At 40.5% G+C, this 22,598-nt stretch overlaps 1 protein-coding gene across 11 annotated transcripts in view; it reads right to left on the bottom strand.

Moving 5' to 3' along the window:
* IL20RA (interleukin 20 receptor subunit alpha) overlaps positions 1 to 22,206 on the bottom strand; it is a 36,545-nt gene extending 14,339 nt beyond the window's left edge. The window contains exons 1-5 of one of the 11 annotated variants that reach the window (XM_055087484.1): positions 21,742 to 21,880; positions 15,753 to 15,962; positions 11,899 to 12,297; positions 10,317 to 10,409; positions 1,583 to 1,718 (exon numbers count right to left, since the gene is read on the bottom strand). In XM_055087484.1, the coding sequence (XP_054943459.1) occupies positions 1,583 to 1,659 (77 nt within the window). In that variant the 5' untranslated portion in view covers positions 1,660 to 1,718; positions 10,317 to 10,409; positions 11,899 to 12,297; positions 15,753 to 15,962; positions 21,742 to 21,880. Of the gene's footprint in view, positions 1 to 1,582; positions 1,719 to 5,800; positions 6,067 to 10,316; positions 10,410 to 11,898; positions 12,298 to 12,564; positions 12,703 to 15,752; positions 15,963 to 20,789; positions 20,924 to 21,741 lie in introns of those variants that run through there. The other 10 variants (XM_028494395.2, XM_028494396.2, XM_055087483.1 and 7 more) reach the window with 10 other exon arrangements.
* Between the last annotated feature and the right edge of the window lie 392 nt (positions 22,207 to 22,598).

The raw sequence follows: 22,598 nt of genomic DNA, 5'->3' as shown, positions 1-22,598 counted from the left end.
GAACCCGCGTCCCCTGCATCGGCAGGCGGACTCTCAACCACTGCGCCACCAGGGAAGCCCTTTCAAAGATCTTTTAAATTAAGAAAATTGTGTATGAAAGATATTGAGAGTTTAGTTATTAAAATGATGACATATTTTCATTTTGGATCACATATAATGGCTTCGTTCTACGGAAGTCAGTACACATACAGTTTTTCCCCACCTTCTGATTTGTTATATTATTGATAAGGTTCAAACATTTACAAGAAAGTTCTGTAACCATATTTCCCATCACTAGTCTTAGTTCTACATTTAGATAGTTTCAATGCCTGCTCCCTGTCTTTTTGCCAAAACCTTGTCATTACTAAATTCGTTTAGGCTCATCTTTATCCCTCTGTCAGTTGCATATCATCTTTAGTTAGTGTTCCCTCCCCCCCCACAGCCTGCAAGAAGGTCTCAGGCGAGTGCTAGCCCAAGTTCAACCTGCTTGAAAATACAGAAAATACATTTGCTGAACTTGGTAAGAGTCTTAGGTCACACTTATTTTTCCCTCAGAAGATATATCACTGTCATGAACTGAGTGCTGCCAGATAGAAACCATTGCTTTTGTTGTGACGGTCATAAGTCATTTCATTTTCTTCAAAGTTAAATAACTTTACCAGGATATGTCTTCCTCTTATTTTTATTAAATTTTCCTAGACAGAGCATGCATTTACGATATGCAATTCCAGATAGTCATTATTACCTGTTCAATTATTACTACCTGTTAGCTATAATAGGTTTTTCATCTCTATATAACATTTTTATTTTCCATCTTCTTCCTAAGTTCTGCCACCGTGCTTTTTAAAAAAGTTCTTCTTCTTGTCTTAGAATCTCTTCTTTGACAGTTATCTCTTCTTTGAGGTTTACCATTAAAGAACATGTTGTTTATGGATTCAAACTATGAACCATTATTTGTCTGAATTTTTCTTTAATTTCCATGAGAAAGCTTTCAGGAATGTTTGACTTGTGTTCTTTTTGTCTTTCTCCCTTTCAGTAATTAGGGATAGGTGTGCTGGATTCTTTGGGACAATTACTCTTTGAATGGAGCCAGCTCTTTATTAAATATTAGGTGAGTGGGTATAGGAGTGAGGGTCTATCACACACCCACTTACCATTTTGCATTCCTTCTTGATTGCAATGAGTGTTGAGTGAGAGGTGAAAAGTGAAAATGTCCATTCACTATTATCTTTAATACAAACTGTGAGTTGTACAGAATTCTGCACTCAGTTTCACTTAAAAATGTCCTATAATTCTAATAAGTATAGAGGTTTCAGAGGCGATGGATTTCCTTGTTTGCTCAGCCACAGAATAACATTTTGACAGACTTCTTTTCTCCATTTAAATAACTTCTTCTTGCCTACGTACTCAATACTCTGTTTCCATGAAGAAACTGTTGTCTAATCTAATCTAACAAAACACAATGAGATAATTTAACATGAAATATCTAAAACCTTTCTTTTTCCTCACTCATTTAATACAATAGATGGTTTATCTTTGCACCATTAATAGGAGTCTGAGTCTTGTACTTATAAATTAGCCAAAACGAAAAGAACCAACTTACATGAAATACTGCACAGAATAAGTAACTTCCACTCCTTGTAGGCCCTGTGGTGGGTTCCACTGTAGGATATTCTTCATGTTTATAGATAAGAAGGTGATATTTGTAGGTTTAGGCAGACCACCAGAGACACAGGGAACTGAAAAAGGAGTGGAGAGGAATTGAGGTCTTAATAGAGAGAAAGGAAGACCTAACATGTGGTAGCTGGTCTCCAGATATGGCCCCCAATGAGCCACACCTTCCAGTACTCATGCTCTGTGTATTTCCTTCCAAACTGAACATGGGCTGACCTCATGGCCCTCTTTAACCAACAAAATTGATACTGGGACTGAGCCTTAACAAGGCCTATGAGCTTCCACTTTTGTCCTTTTGAAAGCCCTGAGCTGCCATGTAAAAAGTGGGCTACTATGCTGGAGAAACCATGTCAAGAGGCCATGTGAAGAGGGAGAGGTTCGGCTGTCCCAGTGTCCCAGCTGAGCCCAGTCTTCCAACCAAGGGGCCAGAATGAAGCCACTGTGGACATTCCAGCCCCATGTGCCATAGACTGAAGCTTCATGAGAGGCTCTGAAAGAGACCAGCAGAAGAACCATCAAGCTGAGCCCTAGATAAATCCTCAGAATTACGAGAAATTATAAAATGATTCTTTTAAACCACTAAATGTTGGGGTAGTTTGTTATGCACCAGAAGATAACTGAAATAATCCCTTTATTAGATATAGAAATAAAATTTAGGATCGATGTCACTGAAAGGCCAGGGATTGGAGACTGGAGCTGGGGTTAGCTTTACTAAAGTATATAATAAAGAAATAATTATAATAAGAACTAATGAAAGAAGACAATTTATTTAATTAAACACTGATATGTTCACCTAACTGTGTTCTAAGAAAGACTGTATCCTAGAGGATTAATTTATAGAAATCCTCTGTAAAGGAATGATAAAAAATGGAGAAACTACCAAAAAATTAGAAAAGGAAAAAAGAAAAGTGAAGAATAGTTTCTTATAAAAGAAAACAAAGACAATCCTTTAAATACAATAAATGAAAAAATTCAGTGGTGATATGAAAGAATCAAAATATTAATTTAAACTATTGGAGAGATCCCAAAGTCCTGAGTAATAAACAATCAGATATTATGAAGAACTTATCATCAATATGCATATTCTAGTCAATGAATTTGGAAAATATCAAATTTTGATATTTCAAATCAAACAGGAAATAAAATTTAGCTAAGTCACTGAAGGCTGGTCCAATTTTGGCTAACGTTCAATAATTCTTGTATAAATCAACTGAGACTAATGTCAGAGAAAGGAATTAGCTTTATGATTGTGGTAATCCTTGGCTAAGATTAGCTCTATACAATGTACTGTAATCCCACAAGCCAAATGAAAAGAAAGAAAAAATTCTTTCCTTTAGAATTAAACTTTATAATGTAACATGACCCTGATTCTAAGCCAAAATAAGCTCTTTAACATGTGGCAGAGTGACCAAACTATAAGTGGTTGAGTTTGTGTTCATGCATGTGTGCAAGCATGTGCTATATTTGTAATGACTCCTACTTTTAACCTTGTTCATTTTTTTCAATACCTCAGTTTTATTTTATTTTATTTAATAAATTCATTTATTTATTGGCTGCGTTGGGTCTTTGTTGCTGCGCACGGGCTTTTCTCTCTAGTTGCGGTGAGAGGGCTTCTCATTGTGGTGGCTTCTCTTGTTGAGGAGCACGGGCTCTAGGCACACGGGCTTCAGTAGTGGTGGGACGCGGGCTCAGTAGTTGTGGGATGCGGGCTCACTAGTTCTGGCTCGCGGGCTCTAGAGCGTAGGCTCAGTAGTTGGGGCGTATGGGCTTAGCTGCTCTGCGGCATGTGGGATCTTCCTGGACCAGGGATCAAACCCACGTCCCCTACATTGGCAGGAGGATTCTTAACCACTGCGCCACCAGGGAAGTCCTCAGTTTTATTTTAGAGAGGGAAGTTAAACACTCAAAGAGAAGCTCTGTCAACTGATCACTGTGTGGGTGTGTGTGTAGGAGCAGTAGAAAGGATCTCTAAAGGATGCCACCTGCCCAGTGTCTGTCTTTGATTTCTATTCTTCTAACTCTTTGGAACCACTGCATATCAACTGGTATTGGCTTTTTCTGGAGCTTATATATAATGAATAATTATTAATGATTTAATACTGCTCTGTGCTATCACTAGGTTATAACTTTTAATCATATTTTTAAGACAAAACAGAGAACTTGGGGAAGCAGCACCATGAAGTATAGTATTCCCCAATTCTTCAAAAGTGGGGAACACTGTCAACATAAACAATTCCGAGGATCTTTCCAGATCTAAAATGCTGTGGTTCTATATTTTTAGATGACACTAACATGTGAAGAGTGGTTAGCATCTTGTAAAAACTAAAATTAAAATAGACTGTGTATTATAATATCGCAGATGGAAGACATTACCAAAACATGGCTCCACAGAACTAACTGAGAAGGAACCAGAATAGTCTGATTTGTGGCAATTTGTGTTCGGAGAATAAAAAAACACAAATTATCTTAGATATTATAATCCAGGCATATTTTCTCAATGTTTATCTATACAAAGGTTTATCTTCTACAACATTGGTTTCTGTGTGACTTTTAATATAAGTAAAGAACAGAATTCTCAAAATGCCTAAAACATACCCCCAAATTTTTAAAGAAATAACTTGGAACAAAGTAAATGGACTGCTCATTTTAATTTAATTGGGGGAAACACTGTTATGAGGAAACAAAGCAATTTTGCTTTTCTGAAATAAAGCACTCTGGAATGTGCTGTCAATCATTAATGTTTACTGATTCAACAGAAATTTTTACTAGTGTTTTGTAATCATTTAAATGATCCTCTAGAAAAGCTACATCAATTATCAAAATGTTACCAAACTCTGTATCGTAGAGGATTAATTTATAGAAATCCTCTTTAGAGAAATGCTAAAAAAAATCATTTTAATAGTTTAAATAAAAGGAATAATAGGTTAAACAAAAGGAATTAATAATCTGACAATATTAAAACATTAAACAATTTTCTCATCCTGCCATTCTATTTTCTGACAAGAAAACATATTTCATTATAAATGTTGTGAAATGGATATATACCTTCTCTGCAAGTTTACATTATGGATAAATTATACATATTGCCACAGTTTTGTTAGCCAGCCTACAAGATGGTCCTCAGTAATCCCCTCCTCCTGGCACTCACAGCCTGTATATTCCTCTCCCACACTGTATCTGGGTTGGCCTGTGTGACCAATAGAATATGACAGAAGTGATGGTACATCATTTCCAAGATTAGGTTATAAAAGATACTGTGGCTGCCATCTTGATTTCTCTCTCTAGGATTATTTACTCTGGGAAAAGTCAGCTGCCTTTTTGTGAACAATCCTCTGCAGAGGACCATGTGGCAAGTAACAGGCCTCCAACAGCTGGTGAAGAACTGAATGAAGTCTCCTGCCAAGAGGCACATTAATGAGTTTAGAAGTGGATCCTCCAGCTCCAGTCAAGCCTTCAGATGGCTGCAGCCCCAGCCTACCCCTTGACTATACTCTTGTGGGATACCCTGAGCCAGAACCACCAGCTAAGCCATTACTGGACCCCTGACCCTCAGAAACCATGACATAATATTTGTTGTTTTAAGTTGCTAAGTTTTGAGGCAGTTTGTTACACAGTACTAGATAACTAATACAACAAAGAGTCTAAAACTAAGAGAAATTAATCACTAAAAAAAAAAAGCAAATTAAATGGAAGAAGAAATGGAAGAAGAAAAAAATGGCCCCCTCCTTTCCCAATGATGTTATAAAAGACTCCTGCTTTCACAATCTTGAAAAATGTTTTTTAGTAGTTACATTTCATCTTTATAAAGAAATTTTAAAAACCCAATGAGAAGACTGTAAACTTATTAGCCTTTAACTGCAAGTGAGAATCACAGCAACAATTTTTTGAATTAAAAGAAAAAGATAAATGCTTAGTTAAGCTCATTGTAAATACATGGTAGTAAACACCTTCAACAGAAATACATTTTAAAATGGATGTTGCTGTTTCGTACACTGTTTCTGGGGAAAGAATATCCTAGCTTTTAATCCTTCAGATTCTTCATTTGGATTAACATTATCTTTCTGATTGCCTAGGCAGAAAATATATCAGTTTTGGATATCTATCCTCTTGTCAATAAATCAAAGTATTATCCCAGGGGCAGCCTTACCATGATAAAAGCCATCTGAAGACACAGTGAATGGTGTTCGGAAGACACACGGAGAAGACAATTTGAAGATGGAAGGTTGGAGTGATGCATCTATAAGCCAAGAAGCCTGGCTACCACCAGAAGGTGGACAAAGCATAGAAGGAACCTCCTCCAGACGCTTCAGAGGAAGCATGGCACTGCCAACACCTTGGTTTCCTACTTCTAGCTTCCAGAACTGTAGAGAATACATTTCTGTTGTTTTAAGCCATCCAGTTTGTGGTCTTTGTTACAGCAGCTCCAGGAAGCTAATACAGTTGCCACTGTGTGGATACCTAATGGTGAATAAACAGATATGTTCCTGCCCTTGTGGAGATCCCAGACTAATGGAAAGAGAGCACCATTCACAAGTCAAAAAACGAACAAAAACATACTTACAAATTTGGTGACCCAGTTATGAAAGGGAATAAGGTTGCAGTAGTGGGTCACAGAACCTACTTAGATAGGGGCTTAGGAGTCAGCTGTGAAGGGGGAGGGCAGTGTTCCAGGCGGAGACTCCTGAGATGGGAAAAAGCCCATCCAAAAAAACCGTGCCTTTGGAACAGTCAAAAGACCAGTGTGGCTGGAAAAAGTGAGGAAGAGGAGAGCGGCCACGATGTAACTGAAGAAGTTCAAAGGGGCTAGATCCCTCCCCCCCTCTCCCCCGCCCCAGTCTTTGTAAACCCTGGGAAGGAAGCTAGGTTATAATTGAAATTCAGCAGAAAAGTATTGAAGCCTTTTATGCAGTGGAAGCCATGGGCCTATTTGTACTTCAAATGGATTACTTCACTACTGAGAGGAAGAAAGACCGGATGGGGGCAAGAACAGAACTGGAGAGACCTGTAAGAAGGCAGTTGCAGCAGCCCCAGTGAGGAATGCTGAGCTTGCACCGAGATGCTGGCTGTGGATATGGAGGGTGAGGTGGGCGCAGCTGGGAGTTCTCTTTTCAAAGTAGAAACAGTACCCCCTGATGAAGCAGAGCTATGAGAGTCACATCAGTAAGAGAGTTGCTGTGTTGTGAAAGCTAAATCAACAGATGAGGATTTATCAAGAAATATTTGCCCTTTTGATGATGCAAAAGAGTGATAAAAAATAGAATTAGCACTTTGTTTTTGAGGAGGAGAAACAGTATTTTATTTTATTTATTTATTTTTTTTTGTGTGGTACGCGGGCCTCTCACTGTTGTGGCCTCTCCCGCTGCGGAGCACAGGCTCCGGACGCGCAGGCTCAGCGGCCATGGCTCACGGGCCCAGCCGCTCCGCGGCATGTGGGATCTTCCCGGACCGGGGCACAAATCCGTGTCCCCTGCATCGGCAGGCAGACTCTCAACCATTGCGCCACCAGGGAGGCCCCGAAACATTATTTTAAAAAGAACAACTGATAACTAGTATTTCCTTGTGGTGTTTTCATCTTCACAAAGTTGTAGGCACTGTTTCCAGTTTGGAAAACATAAAGAAAACACTCCTGAATGTATGTTCCAGTTGAGATAAGTCATTTTCCTAACCTGCCAGTATCGATAATTTAATCAACAACAAAGAGAAAATATGTCACACCCACACTGATAGCAGGAGTCATGTGCCAATTCGTGGGTAACAAAAGCATTTTTGTTCGCATAGATTGATGGCCTGGAAGTACAGCTCTGATCCTCTGAAAGTCCATCCATTTCATATCCCAAATCACGAAGCTGTTGGATTAGCACACATAATTTTATTTCTGGGAGTGCTATACCATTACAACTTCGGTTTGGTACACAAAGTTCTCCATGGTCTCGTCTGGCCTCTCCTTTTGTAATTCTGCCAAATGCACTATGTTCACTAGTCACACCAAATCACCCGCAAAACCCTAACTAGCTCTGCGGTTTTTATGCCTTTACAATTTTGGTACCCTCCTCTTATAGTATCTTTGGGAACTAAAAGACGCCTTATTTTTCCATGTGTGCCTCCATTTAGAGTATTGGCTTGTACTATTTTAATGACGTGATTACGTTGTGATGTTGTGGAGCATATGCATGGTCTCCCCTAAAGGGAGTGGGCATTCCTGACGACAGTCACTGGGTAGGAGGTTGGTCCTTCAGGAGAAAATGAAACACAGAAGACCTCAGAAAGGGACAAGAACTCCAGGCTCCCTTTGAGCTTCCCTGACCGGGGTATGGACATTGGGCAATGGAGGGAGACTTGAGGGGGGGCCCCCTTGGATAATGGGTATTTAAGATGGCTTCTGCAAACTAGTGGTTACCAGTGGGGAGGTGGAGAAGGGCAATAGAGGGGTAGAGGATTAAGAGGCACAGACTATTATGTATAAGATAAGCTACAAGGATATATTGTACAACACAGGGAATATAGCCAATATTTTATAACTATAAATGGAGTATAACCTTTAAAAATTGTGAATCATTATATGGTACACCTGTAACTTATGTAATATTGTATATCAACTCTACTTCAATCTAAAAAAGGAAAAAAATTAACCAATGAACAACAACCAAAAAGATGGCTTCTGTCCTGACAAAGCTGTGGGGGGCCAGCAAGAAGGGGTCCACTTAATGAACTCCTAAGTAATGATGGGTTAGCTATAGCTTGTAAGTCATGTCATTTAGACTTGTTCCAAGAATTACCTTATAGTTACCTTTCTGTAGGTGGAATGAAATGGTATGTGACATTTTCTTAATGGCCTCAAAGATAATACTAAGGTCATCATCTTAAGTATGTTGCAGTTTTAATTATATGCCTGACAGTAAAAGGTATTTCCATTTCATTAGACTGTGGGAAAAGTCTATGCATAAACTAGTGCCTGATGAACACTGGTAAAAAGTGGTGAGGTTTTCAGAGCGAACTCACAAAGGGTAATCAGGCTCAGGGTTACCCAAACCTCTCTCTTCTGGGGATGAGGCTTTCTGAGTTTCCCGTTATGGACAGTATGCTCATTCACTCCTGAGCAAAACCACCAGACTACAAGAGGCTGAACAGTCAAATGTGTCCACTTTTGGGGACTTCCCTTTGGGGCCATGCAAGTTTCTCAAGGTCATGATTAACAAGGGAACCTCAGCATTGAGGAAGCCCTGCCCACCTTTGCCCAGAGAAAGTCTCCAGCCCTCCAGCCCCATCTGTCTTTCTGAAGTTGAAGCAGTGAAGGAATCTGAGCTGTTTGACCCTGGGCACCATGTCTTATAAGATTCTTTGTATCCCCAGTGCCGCTCAAATAAATACTTTTGAACTGAACTAACCAGGGACCACCGGGCTCACATAAATTGTAGAGAAAGGGCAGCACCCGGATTCACATGAGCATCTGGTTGAGCGTGACACAGCCTGAACCACCAAACCTTGATAGCTTGAAATCACCCTGGGAAACTTACACTATACACAGGGGATTAGCACAGTCAGAAGATACTCAACAGTTGCTTTTTAATGCAGGAAGAGCAGCCCATGGCAAGTGGTTGCTACATCTTACAAGTGTCTGTCAAAATAGGAAAATACCTACTATGCTTGTAAGACCAAAAAAAGAAAAAAAAATCACCTCCTGAATGAGTTTTCTGTTGTGGGAAATGGGGTTAAAAACAATCGATGTACAAAAAGCACCAGAGGGTGATTAATCAGTTTCAGAAAGCAAAAGTTGGAAATATCTCATCCCAACCTCCACCAAAGGAGAGCCAAACAGTGTCACTGCCTTCAAACAGATTAAATATTGTTGTAACTTCATCGTGCTGAAAGGAAAGGCATATTTTCTTTGGTCTTAAGTTATAAATTATCTCTCCTGAAAAATATTAACCCCTCTTTCCTCTTTTCCCCCTTGATATATATTACATATATCGAGTGCCCTTAGAAAGTGAATCACCTAAACAACACTTGAAATGTTATTCAGGAACTATTTACCTGAGAAAATACACTTAACTATCTTCTGTAAAGGAGAGAGTACGGTTTGATGTTAACGTTAGTTCCTCTGAACTCGATTATCTTCCTCTACCAATCCCGCTACAATTTCTCTATTATTTCTTTACCCACTTGCTGCTGTACTTGCATACTGCCTCTGTTTTCCCTTAATAGTAGACTGAATGTTATATAGGGCACTGCCACCTGCCCTATCTCATCGGCTTCTAATAACTGTTTATGTGAGTAGGTCAGACAGAAGTTTTAAGAACAAGAGTTCTAGAGCCACACTGGGACCTACTCCCTGTTTTACTGCTTACCTAAGCTGTGTGCCCTGAAGTAAGTTATTTAGCCTCTGTACTCAATTTCCTCATTTGTAAAATAAAACAATAATATTATCTGCCTCATAGGCTTGTTGGAATGATTAAATAAGGTTCCCAAAATAGTGCCTGGTACAAAGAAAGAGCTCAATAATCATTAGTTCAGTATTGTCCTCCATGGTTACTATTCTCCCTTTACAGCTGATTAGATAGAGGCCCAGAGAGGCTGACTGATTTGCCTATGGTTATTCAGCCATCTGGAAGCTGTTTGAGCCCAAGTGGTCTGAGGACAACAGGGCTCTCTACTAGGACACTCACTTACTGCCTTTAGGGAACGCTTCAAGGAGCAGTGTTGTGGGAAGAAGAGACTGCATGATCATTGGAAAGTGTGCATGTTACAGATGACTGCTTCTAAGGAGATATAAAAGAAATTCAATGAGGAGTTCAATTCTGAAAAATGCAAATGCTTCATATGCTGCTTTTCCTTACCTTTTCTCAGTGTGAATAAAATTATGTACACACACACACACACACACACACACAAGGAATTCAATGAGGAAAACCCTAGTATTTCTCCTTCATTGAAGTTTTTTCTGGTGGAAGGGTACTTAGTCACATCGTTCATTCAACCTCATTACTGGCCACCTACTAGAAACAGAAACTGATAGTTACTAGGGTGCAGTGGCAGACAGAAACGCACAGAAGGCCCTGCTCTCACAGAGCAGATATTTTCTGAATCTGGGACACAATCCATCAATACGTGCTTTCCCTGCCAGGTATGTGAACTTTTATATGGATGAGCGATATATAAGTCATACATAAAAAGCATGTTATTTCTTTAGAGCCACACCTCAATAAGTAAATCTATGTGCTTAAACATGTTTTGGAATATTGCTGTTGGTGCTTGAGAGCAAGCAGGACTTTAAGGTTGAGACTACTTCTTAAAATAAATATATTGGCATTTACCCATCAAAAAGAGTGCGCATTGTCCAAGCAGTTCCCTTGGGAGGGTTTATAATTATTCCCTGGTACTGCTCAGCTCTGGCATCTGGGGCATGCTTCCTTTCAGCTACAACAGTCTTCAGCGGCCGCTTGCATACATGCAAAAAATTCCATCTCATTTTTTTTTTTTATAGTCACACCTTGTTTTTGCCCAACATAGCATTTCTTAGCTGGATTACCCAAGCTGGTTGGAAGTGGCTTTGAATGCTTTTGAAAATTAAACCACACCTCCAAGATGAAGGTTTGCCACTTAATGGCAAACCTTAATCTGACAGATGCATACAGGTTCTACTGAGAACTCTGAAAAGAGGAGTTTAGGAAATACATTGTGAGATTTTTGTGCACAGCCTCCTAAAATGTCTATTTTGAAGATGCCATTATTAATTTGAATATGTTGGTCCCGTGGTTAGAAAATCAGTCTCACTTCCTTATGTCCTCTCTTGTATGTATGTCTTCCCTTCCCTTCCCTTTCAGACTTGCTTTTTGAGGCCAGGGACTTGATTTTTCTCCACATTTTGTGATCTCCAAAGTGTTTATCCAAATTGAATACCATAGTAACTGTGGAAAAATAGATTCAAATGTGGGTTGGAGTCTCTACAACTTGATAACTTGCCTCAGAAAGGAAAAGATAAAAGAAAGAACAGAGTCAAAGACACACCATTTGAAACCACTAAGGTAATAGAAAGAACAGCTGCTTTCCATCAATAGGTGTTTACTAAATATCAACATACATCATCCACTTTATTTTTCAAATAATTTTCATAAATCATAGTACTTCTTTTCATCCTCACATAAGTAACGTGATTCTTCCATTAACATCTCCATCACTTGAAATTTTCAGAGACACTCAAGATAAAAATGTGAGAAAAAATTAATAGAAAAAGTAAGAGAGACTTACTTTATAATGAAGCAAGAGCAGCCCATGGCAAGTGGAGATTTGGAAGTGATTAGTAGTATTTACTTCTCTTGGCTGTTGATGGGGATTTTGAGGCAAACGAGGTTGAGAGTGTGATCTCAATTGTGATCTCAGACTTTCCAGTCAAACAAGATGAATACAGAAGTGTACAGCTGCCATCAAAAACAGTCAGAAAGGTGCAATATTTTTCAATAGGTTAACTCTCCTCCATAGTGACAAGTCAATGCTTTGATGATTTTGACGGTGACCAGGGCTCGGATCACACCTCTTCAGGGTTGAATTAAGCCTCAATGAAGTTGTGTAACTAAATGTGATAAAATGGACAGGGGATCCACGTGCTGTGCGGGGTTCGCTTAAGATCCGCTCTCTGAAGTGGTTATCCTACCACAAAGATATTAAAAAACACTGGTCAGGATAAAAGCAGAGCAACAGTGAAGAGGCCACCCACGAAGAGCCAAAGGCACTGACAACACTGGATCCTCTCCAGGATCAACTCAGAGAATGGATCAATGAAGACATTCCCTTTGCTCTTGCTGTTAAAGCTAACAGAGCCTTCAAAGGACTGTGTTGATTCAGGAAGTGAAAAAGAGCGCCTCGGTCACCAGCCCTCTTAGAAAACCACAGCTGTAACAAGGGAGCCTTTGGTACCTGTTTGTGGTTGGATTCAGTGTTGCACAGAGCCGCAGACCACAGTGACCTGTTGAAGCTGTCAGTGACCTTGAGGTCGGGCTGCCCTACAGCTGCAAAGCTCCTTACTCCTACCCACCTGGCAATACCATTGCCAGAAAAAAAATCATCTGTTTCATAGGATTCTGCTATTTGTTGTTGGGTTTTGTTGGTTGATTTGTAGTTTTACAAGAAAGAAATGTAGGTGGGAAAAAGGAATGTTAACCACGTGGTAGTTTATAGATAGAATATGCTTAGAGCAGGATTTAACTTTATTTTCTTGCTAGCATTTTAAATGAAAAATATAACAAGTATATTGGCAATTCTCATAAGTCTCACTTTCCCTTTTTATAGGAAGCCCTGCCTGACTCCTAGATTAGATCAGTTGCCTTGCTCTGTGCTTCTAAAGAAGCTTGGTTTCCTCAGTTCTGGCATTTATACTTTGATGTAATCACCTGAGGTTAAAAGCTCCACGAAGAAACAGGCCTTATTTTCTAGTTCACCTCAATACCGAGAACAGTTCCTGATATGTATGAATGAATGATATTGAATAAATGAACGAAAGAATGAATGAATGAAAAGTGCTCAAAAGAAGGTTATTTAAAAATCACATTGTGTCAAGTTGTATTTTAACTTATGAAAACTCAAAATGAATGTGTCGGGTATGAAGGTAATTCTTTTTCATTAAATCTGATCACCTCAAATACCTCATTCCCCTAAGTTATTTGCTCCTAAGGTACACGTGATATTCTATTTTGCACCTACAAACGATCAGCAAATTTTAAAAATAACAACGTAAAGCATTTAGTAGGATAATTCAGAGGACCTTTTACTTCTTTTATACTTTAAAATGGAGGAGGAGGGGCTGACTTGGAATCATATGGATAGTTCGCCTCAAGTATGAAAATGGTCCATGCTGGAGCAAGAGTGAAGATCTTGCGGGCTTCCCTGGTGGCGCAGTGGCTGGGAGTCTGCCCGCCGATGCGGCGGACGCGGGTTCGTGCCCCGGTCCGGGAGGATCCCACATGCCGCGGAGCGTCTGGGCCCGTGAGCCATGGCCGCTGAGCCTGCGCGTCCGGAGCCTGTGCTCCGCAACGGGAGACGCCACAGCAGTGAGAGGCCCGCGTGAAGATTTTGCAATGAACGTGCCACATAGAGGAACAGAGATGGAGGTCTGACGAGAGTGAACCCCTCTGCTAAAGAAATTTAAACTCCACCATCTTTATTACATACCCATTGACGTTTCTCTCCTTTTTAAAAAACAGGTATAATTAACATATAACGTATTAGTTTAAGGTGTACAACATAATGATTCCATGTTTGTACATATTGCAAAATGGTGGCTATCTTTTATGTTCATGTTATGGAAAGTACAAGAGACGACTCATCTCTGCCCTCTACATTCTCAGGAGAGCCTCTCAGGCGTGAGACTTCTGCAAAGGTTTCCTTTTGGCAGTGGACACAGACTAATAAACATGTGAGGAGGAAAACTGCATGGGGTTGAAAAGGTAGCTTTTCTCCACTTTAGAAGCCAAGCTCATGAGTACGGCTCACTGCCCTACAAGCCGTTGAGGGTATGGTAGGTGTTACAAATTCAACTGTGGCCCCGCAAAGAAATATGTTTAAATGCTAGTCTCCAGTACCTCATAAAGTAACCTTAATTAGATATAATGTCTTTATAGAGGTAATCAAGTTAAAAAGAGGTCATTAGGGTGGGCTTCAATCCAACATGACTCGTATCCTCATACAAACGGAAAATTTGGACGCAAAGAGAGACATGCACAGAGGGAAGATTATGTGAAGAGACAGAGAGAACACTGTGTGAAGGCGGAGGATTGGAATGATGCTCAACAGGCCAAGGAACGCCAAGGATTGCCAGCAACCACCAGATGCTAGGAGAGAGGCATGGAACAGATGTTCCCCTACAGCCTTCAGAAGGAATCAACCCTGCCAACATCTTGATTTCAGACTTCTAGCTTCTAGAACTGTAAGATAATACATTTATGTTATTTTAAGCTACCCAGTTTGTGGTACTTTGTTATGGCAGCCTTAGGAAAGTAATATAGTAGGTGTCTGTTCCTTGTATCTTTCCTCAAAAATGAACGCAATGTTTACTTAAGAGAAGAACGAATGCTTTAAGGGCTGCCAAGTAACCTGAAAGTAAGGATGGAGGGATTCATGTAGGAGAAAAAAAAATGTCTGCAAAGTTGAAAAAGAGGAAATTTAAATGGCAGAAGTAATGTAAACAAATGCTTCAACTAAGAGGATACACTTGCCAAAATATCTCATATCACCAAAATACAAATGTTAACGGTATGGAATGGAAAATTTCAGGGGGCTGGATTAAAGACATACATGTTGAGACTCAAGAAGTATAAGGAAAACTTCCTGGCAAATCTGTATAGGACAAGGTATGCCCATTCTCTGTGCCTGGAGGTGGGGCTGGCACTTGATGATGCGATGCATAAAGTGATTGGAGAAGCTGAGTGGAAGCCATTTTGGCGTCTCAACGTGCACTGTGGTGACCACCACACTTGAAAAACAGAACTTATTTTGAATAGATAATATTTGTAATCAATAAAAATTTCCTTTCTAGAAAAGAGTCTCCTTAATTGTGTTAAAGTCCACCATGACAGACATCATGTGCTCTAGATAAAACATCATGCCATACTTCCATTCTCTGTATTCTGAGAAGTAAAGAGAAAGAAAATTGCCTCCACAAAATGAAATTGTATTAATAAGAAATTCTGAGTTTAAATGAGGGGTCAAGGTCTGTGTCTTATAGGAAAAGACAACAAAGGTAAAAAGGGAGGGTAACTTTTAGGCATCAGGAACCCTTTGTTCACCAGGAAACTGATGCTGAATCGCTTAAGGACCAACATGCCAGGGGCAGTGATTAAAATCTGGCAGACCAGCCATGTCATCATGATCTACAGTGAATATGCCTGATAACTTACAGACAATCTGGAACACACACATACAGAAAAGACAAGGAGAGAGAGGGGCCTGGCATGACACAACTGGGGAGGTGGTTAGCTGAGATGAATGAAGACAGAGGAAATGTGATGGTTGCAATCAGTGAGCTGAGCATCTTGTTCTGCATGACTTCATCAGCTTAGAGTGAGGACCAACAATGTGACAAGATGAAAGAGATCAAGACCTCAGCTTACTTATTGGAAGAACATTCTAGTAGCTGGAAGTCTACAATGACAGGACATCCTGTCTTGGGTGTCAGGTATCAAGTTTCCTGTGATGAGAGGTGCTCCAACAGCAGATAGGTAATGACTCTGAAGTTATGTTGCAGGGAAGAGTCACAAGGCAAGCAGTTAGACGGGATTTTAAGGCCCTTTCAAGCCTAGTTTTCTATATCAAAAGGAATTCTGAAAATAAAGCAGAGGAAGTATTTAATTGTATTGTCTTCAGCCAGCATTCTTTTTTAAAAAAGTTCTCTTGTTCTCCAATTTTAAATGGAATTGACACATCTTGAGATAGATTATAGAGATTTAATTCATTTTTCTAGTATCACTTTTTGAGTCAAATAATCATAAATGTGGACCAAGAAAAAGTAAAAATTCTGTCAGAACATCACAATCATAGCATAAAGGTAATGTTATAAATAAGATGAATAAAATGATTTCACTTCTTAAAATATATACTACCTTAAGCTGCAGTTAATACTTAGCAGTCTTTTTTTTTATCATCATAGAAGTAAACATGTCAAAGATACCTGGTAAAATTGTACATGAAGAAAAAGATTCAAGTAGAGAGTCATTTTAAAAGTATCATGCATATAATGAAAGGTGCCTTTTAACCAAAAAGGCAAATTTACTGAGCGACGTTTGTGAAAAGTAGTATGCCAAGCACTTAAAAATAGTTAATGTTTTATGCTTATAATGTTTTATGAGATGCTTATACTGAAGTATTAGTTTTATAGCATTAGTATTAAAAATTAAAAATATATGTTACTGCTTATTGTCTTTGTCTAAAGTTTAGGCTTAAATGCAAAATCTGCATCCTACCTATGGCCCTCTGAGTCAGAGCTGTACAGAAAGGTGCACTCAGAGAACTGACGCCCCTCCTCATCCCTAACACCTCGGTTGTACACCGTGCCACCTCCTATGGGTAACAGATCTCCTTAATTGTTCTCTAGGGAGCAAATTCTGCCTTTCCTGGATTTGTTCTATAGGAAGCTGAATAAATAGCTACAGGTAGTAGAAGCACATCTTCTGAAAGGGGAGGCTGGTGATACCTACAGCCACACTCTTAGATCTCAGGTATATGATGCTCTCCAGACATGCTGGGGATGGGTTTCGAGCTGATCAATGAGGAGCTATATAATAGCCAATAAATGATAAATGTACATGCAAATGTACAAGAAATCCCTCATGTCTGCTCCAAAGGCAATGGGAGAGAAGCTGGAAAAGAGGACAAGCTTGTTTGATGAAAAGAACATTTGAGAAGACAAATCCTGCTTTAGCTGCAACAGAGCACCCAGATGTAGACCGAGTTCTTGACTATTAGCATACAATATGTTTAAAACCAGTTGTTTTCATGCGAAGTTGAAGCAAAATTTGGAAATGATTTAGCCTTGATATGAATTTGGCTGGTACAGTCAGGGTCTACCTTTGAGGATTACGGATTTGTGAAGCAGAATAGATATATCCTGTTAAGTGAAAAAATGCTAAGTAGAAAAGAGAACCTGTAGTATGCTAGGTTTCATGTAAGAAAGAAGGGGAATATGAGAAAATACACACATATCTGTTCACTGGTGCAAAAGAAATACAGGAAGGATAAACCAGTAATTAAGGAGACTGGTTACCTACGGGGGTGACATGGAATAAGAATAGGAACCAGGTTGTAAGGATGATGAGGGGGCAACCCCTCTCTAAGTGTACCATTTTGTACATCTCTGACTCTTAAGCCACAGTAATGTCTCACATACCCTTCAAATACCCCCAAATCAACAATCAAAACCAACTAGCATGTGCGAAACCCCAACTGAAATACCAACAGTAACAAATGAACCTAACCTTATTACAAATAGACAATATAACCGCAGTAAAGAAGGTGAAGGAAAACCGGTCTAATCTAAGTAACTTTGGTCAACAGTATCTTGACTGGGTATTATAAAGCTGAAGACAAAAGAACTGTATATAAATGCTATAATCTAGTTAGTAAATGTCCTTTTCATAGGAGCATGGGTTAATACTTCTGAAACTCTAAACTAGAAATGAATAAATAAGTAAATCTATTATAGATACTGATATCAGGTTTCTCACTGTTGGAGAAAGAAGTTACAAATAAAGAAAGGAAAGGCAATGAACTCTGTGCTCTTGGAATCAGAGGTATCAGTGTAAGCATATCGTCTTTTGTATACATAGACACATACACATAGATACAGAAATACAGATGTGTGTGGATGCCTGGGTTAGTATACATATTTATAACTTCCAGCTCTGTCCGCTGAGAGAGCCTAGAAACAACATTCCAGTAGCAATGAGTATGCCTGGCAACTAGATTTTGGTTTCTAGATCCTATTCTCCAGTAGAAGGAGCTAGAGCTCCTTGGGGAAGTAGCTGATTCAGCCCTGGGGAAGGGAAAATACAAGATGAACCTGAAACATTTTATGTTGCTAGAAAGCAATGAAATGCTCAAAAAGAATGGGGCTTGTTGAAAGGACATGGGAGTCAAACTAAAAGAGCTTTTAATGGCCAAAGCTGGAACAATTTGAGCAGCAAAATTAATAATAATAGTATTGGATTATAACTCAAAGAATAAAGTAAATATTTATGAGTCCATATTGATATATTTAAGCAACTGAATAAATAAATAAATGGGGGAGAAGTAAATGTTCTTCTTTGCATTAGAATTCCAATTTAATAAATAGAGAAGGAAAAAATGAAATTTAAAAAAATCACCATTAGGCATCATAGTTGTTACATTCAGTACCCACTGATGAATACTAAAATTAGTGGGTGTAAGTTTGAGGAGAAACAGGATATTTGCATGATCTCAAAGTATCTTCCCACAATGTATTTATTAATCAGAAAGTGAAAATAGTAACTATACAGTGAAAAACCCTGCAGACACCACCTAAACCAAATGACCAAGGTTAACATTGCCAGGAAGAAGACATATTGACATCATAAACCCCATGATATGATGTGCTGGGAAAGACAACATAATCTCTGTGGTATTATTGCCCAAAAGGAATAACCTCACTCTAATCAAGAGGAAACTTCAAATGAACCCACATTGAGGGGCAGCCTGAGGAGGAGGGGACAAGAACTCTTCAAAAATATTTGTCAAGGACATGAAAGCAGAGAGGCTGAGGAACTGTCATAGATTGGAAGAGAGGAAGGAGACACAGCAACTAAGTGTAATGAGGATCCTGGATTGATCCTGGAACAGAAAAGGGGAATTAGTGGAAAAAAGGGTGAAATTGGAACAAAGCCTATAGTTTAGTGAATAGTGTCAATACTATACCAATGTTAACTTCCTCATTCTAAACACTGTACAACAGTTACATAACATGTTAAAATTAAGAGAAACCAGGTGAGGGGTTTATGAGAGCTCTATTATTTCTGTAGCTTTTCTGTAAGTCTCAAAATAGTTCAAAATTAAAAGCTAAAAAGACGAAAATAATGAAGAAAATTTGATTAGTTCACTGGAATCATTTGTGTGTGTTTGAAAAATATCCTGAAATAATTTCTCAGTGAAATAAAATACCTGATGCTGTTGTGTTTATATCAAAGAAGAGACATTTCAACAAATACCCTCACTCTGTTAATTATAGTCTATTACTTCTAATAAGCAGAGATGCTCTAATAGACTGCATTCAAAAGCTCCAAACCTAGAGTTTGGCTCATTTGTTCATAGGCATAATAAACCATATTTTTTCCCTCTTTGGGGATTTTGGAAAGCTCTCCTTGAAGGAGGCACATTGGAGGTGAGATGCCAAGTCTGAATAGGAGTTAGCCGGGGACAGATTGGACAGGTACATTCCAGCACAAGGAACTGCAAGTATGAAGTCCTGAGATGGAAAATGGTTTGGTTTGCTCTAGGAACTGGAAAAAGGCCAGGATAGCAGGAATTAAGTGATGTGAGGTAAGGCTGGAGAGACAGGCAGGAGTGAGCCGTATAAGACCACGTAGGAGAATTCAGAATTATTCTCTGAGCAGCGGAAGCCTCTGAAGGGCTTGAGGAGAGGACATACATGACCTTGGAAAGTCATCTCCTCCCACTCTCTTACTGGCTTTAAATTCTTGTTTATATTATGCTGACCACGGTTCTTTATCTTCACTGAGGAATAAGACATGGGATTGGGCCAACAGGGCAGAGTTTGATAAACCACAGTGATAAACTTCCTAGTGAAACTTCTGTCCCTGGAGACATAAGAGAGTGAAGGTACAGATGTGTAACCCTCCTGCCTTGAGGGAGTGGCACAGACGTTCTGAATTCCTTTAAAAGTTTACCTGAAATGAACTACGAGGAACTTTCCTAAAATGTTGATGCCACATTGAATTTTTTTTCTTTCTTTTCGGATGTTTGGTATTGTACAGTCTGATCCAATCACAGAGCTGTGTGACTTCGAACTTTTGTGCTAAAAGTTCGAAAAATTAAAGAATTCGCCTACTGGAGAATGGTAATGTCATATAACTATTAGAAGGTTCACATTGCTCAGCAGATATGGTGGCGGATCCATCAAGATAGAATAGCTCTCTCTTAAGAGTCAGGTATGGTATCCATGTAACCATATATGTCTTCTCACCTGGTTTTCCCAGCAGTCCTCAGGGCGCCTGGAGGCCCAGAAGAGGACAGGAACTCTTGAAGAAGAGCTAAGAAAGTTAAGAAAGTACCTGGGTCTCGTGGGTCAGAAAAGAGTTTCTTCTGTTTTGTTTCTTCCTCAATTTTGCTTTGAAGCCAAGAATATTATTACCTTCTAATGTCAGCCTCCCAACCCAATTAAGGAGCAAGCTTTATTTCTTTGATTAGAAATAGAAACAACTAAATTCATGTCTGTTAGTTGAGGTTCAGTATCTGGATAAGTCAGGAGCAGATCTTCCATTCAGCTTACCTAAGAATATTTATCACAAGACAAAAGAACTACAATTTCTGGTAACTTTAGGATTTAGAAGAGAAACTTTTTGTGTATAATGTCTATTGTCCAAAAATCTCTCCAAGATCTATATGCACACAATTCTTACCTTTGTAACTATACTGAACTTCAGTAACTTTTTCTTTGACTACTAAGGACACTGCAGTTTCATGAACAACTTTCTTCCTGCATTCACTGTCATTGTTCAGCTCTGGGTTAAAAACATGGAAGCCTGGATCAAATCTGTACAAAGCACAGTATTCTGGGAAGTTGTGTTGCTTTAACTTAAAAAAAAAAAAGAAAAAAAGAGGGTCCTAGATATCTTGCTTTAAAAGAATTTCTTTTTCTCATACACCAGAAATGCAGAAGGAAAAAAAAAAAAGAAATCAGGTTAATGAATCATTCTGGTTTACTGGATTCCAGATGGTAGAGAGTTAAAACTTAAAACCAAAAACCCTTGAGCTACCTATGTCATGGATCAGTTCAAAGTTTTGTTACTTCCAAAAAAAATCAAAGAGCACATATATGTAGAAGATCAAAACCGCAAAGGAAAAAAAAATGACGTGCCCAGAAAGATCTTACTTTAGAAACGCTGCACTTTCTAACTCCGGTTCCCCCAAAGCCCACTCTTTCAGGAAGTTTGATTTTTAAAGGGCAGACATGGCCTCCTTCCCTGGGGTGCTCTGTAGAAAGGAGACAGGTCGGTGCGGCCACGGCGTGGGTGGCGGGAGCCTGCGACGTGCCGGCGAGTGCAATGCGAAAGGTCACTGTCACCGACCGTAAGTTACCAGCTGTGGGTACCCCTGGGAGCGACCACCGTCAACCTTCCTCTACCTCGCCTGCAACTCCCGCAAAGAAAAGTGTGAAACGCGGAGTGCGCGAACTTGACCCTGAAGCCGGCCCGCGCGAGGCAGCGGCGAGTTTCTCCCTGGGACTCTGGGGCTCCCGGCGCTGACCCGCGCTCCTCCCGCTCTGCGCGCTTGAAAGCGAAACCCGGGAGCGGGTGGGCCGAAACCAGCCGGAGCTGGGCGGTCGTCGCGGTCCCGGCGCGACCCTCCTACCTGCCCCTCCCGTCGGCGCGGCCACCAGCAGCAGCAGCAGCGGCAGGGCCGGGAGGCCGGGTGCCGGGGCCCCTATGGCAGCCGCCTTCGCTGAGGGTCGGGGGGCCCACATGGGCGGCGGGGCTGGGTCACATCTCCGCGGGCGGCCGGTCGCGTCCGACGCCCCCTCGGGCCGCGGGCGGTGGCAGCGCGGCCTCCCCTCGGCGCCCCGGGCCCCAGCTCCCACTGCGCGCCGCGCTCGGGTCGGCGGGGCGGCCGGGGAGGCGGAGTCGCGTGCCGCCGCAGCCCGGCCCAGACGCCAGGGAGAGGGGAGCGCCCGCGACTTCTAGTCCCAGCCACTCAGGCTCGCAGCTCTGACAATCCGAGACTTTCCACCGCCGCGACCAACGAGATGACTACTGCCGGGAAAACCTCTCTGCAGCAAAGAGAGCGTGAGCCACGCACACTGAAGAGTGATTCTGGTCTTCGGGCCTGAGGGTCATTTCTGTAAAACTTTTGAAATGTCCGAGTTCAGTGCCGGAAGAAGAATGAAATGGATAGTAATTTCTCCACACACTGTCAGTCACTCTGCCATCCATTGTATTTGATTCCATTTAATCCTTGTCATCTGCAATTAGGCATTGCCACATTTTACAGATGAGGAAAGGGACACTCAGAAAGTTGGGGCGTCGGCCTGAAGGCCCACAAGCCTGTGAGCAGTGGCGCCCGGATTTCCACACAGGCTTGATTCTAGGTCCCATGCTCCTTATAATGGGAGGGCGGGGCTGAAATTAAGAAATGTGCTGAAGAGTCACAGACATAGAAAACAAATTTATGATTCGCAAAGGGGAAAGGGAGCAGGGGAAGGATAAATTAGG

This window comes from Physeter macrocephalus, chromosome 10 (genome assembly GCF_002837175.3).
Source record: "Physeter macrocephalus isolate SW-GA chromosome 10, ASM283717v5, whole genome shotgun sequence".
In the NCBI taxonomy this organism is placed as follows: domain Eukaryota; kingdom Metazoa; phylum Chordata; class Mammalia; order Artiodactyla; family Physeteridae; genus Physeter; species Physeter macrocephalus.
Note: the sequence above shows the minus strand (reverse complement) of the source record. Positions and strands in the feature narration are given on the sequence as shown.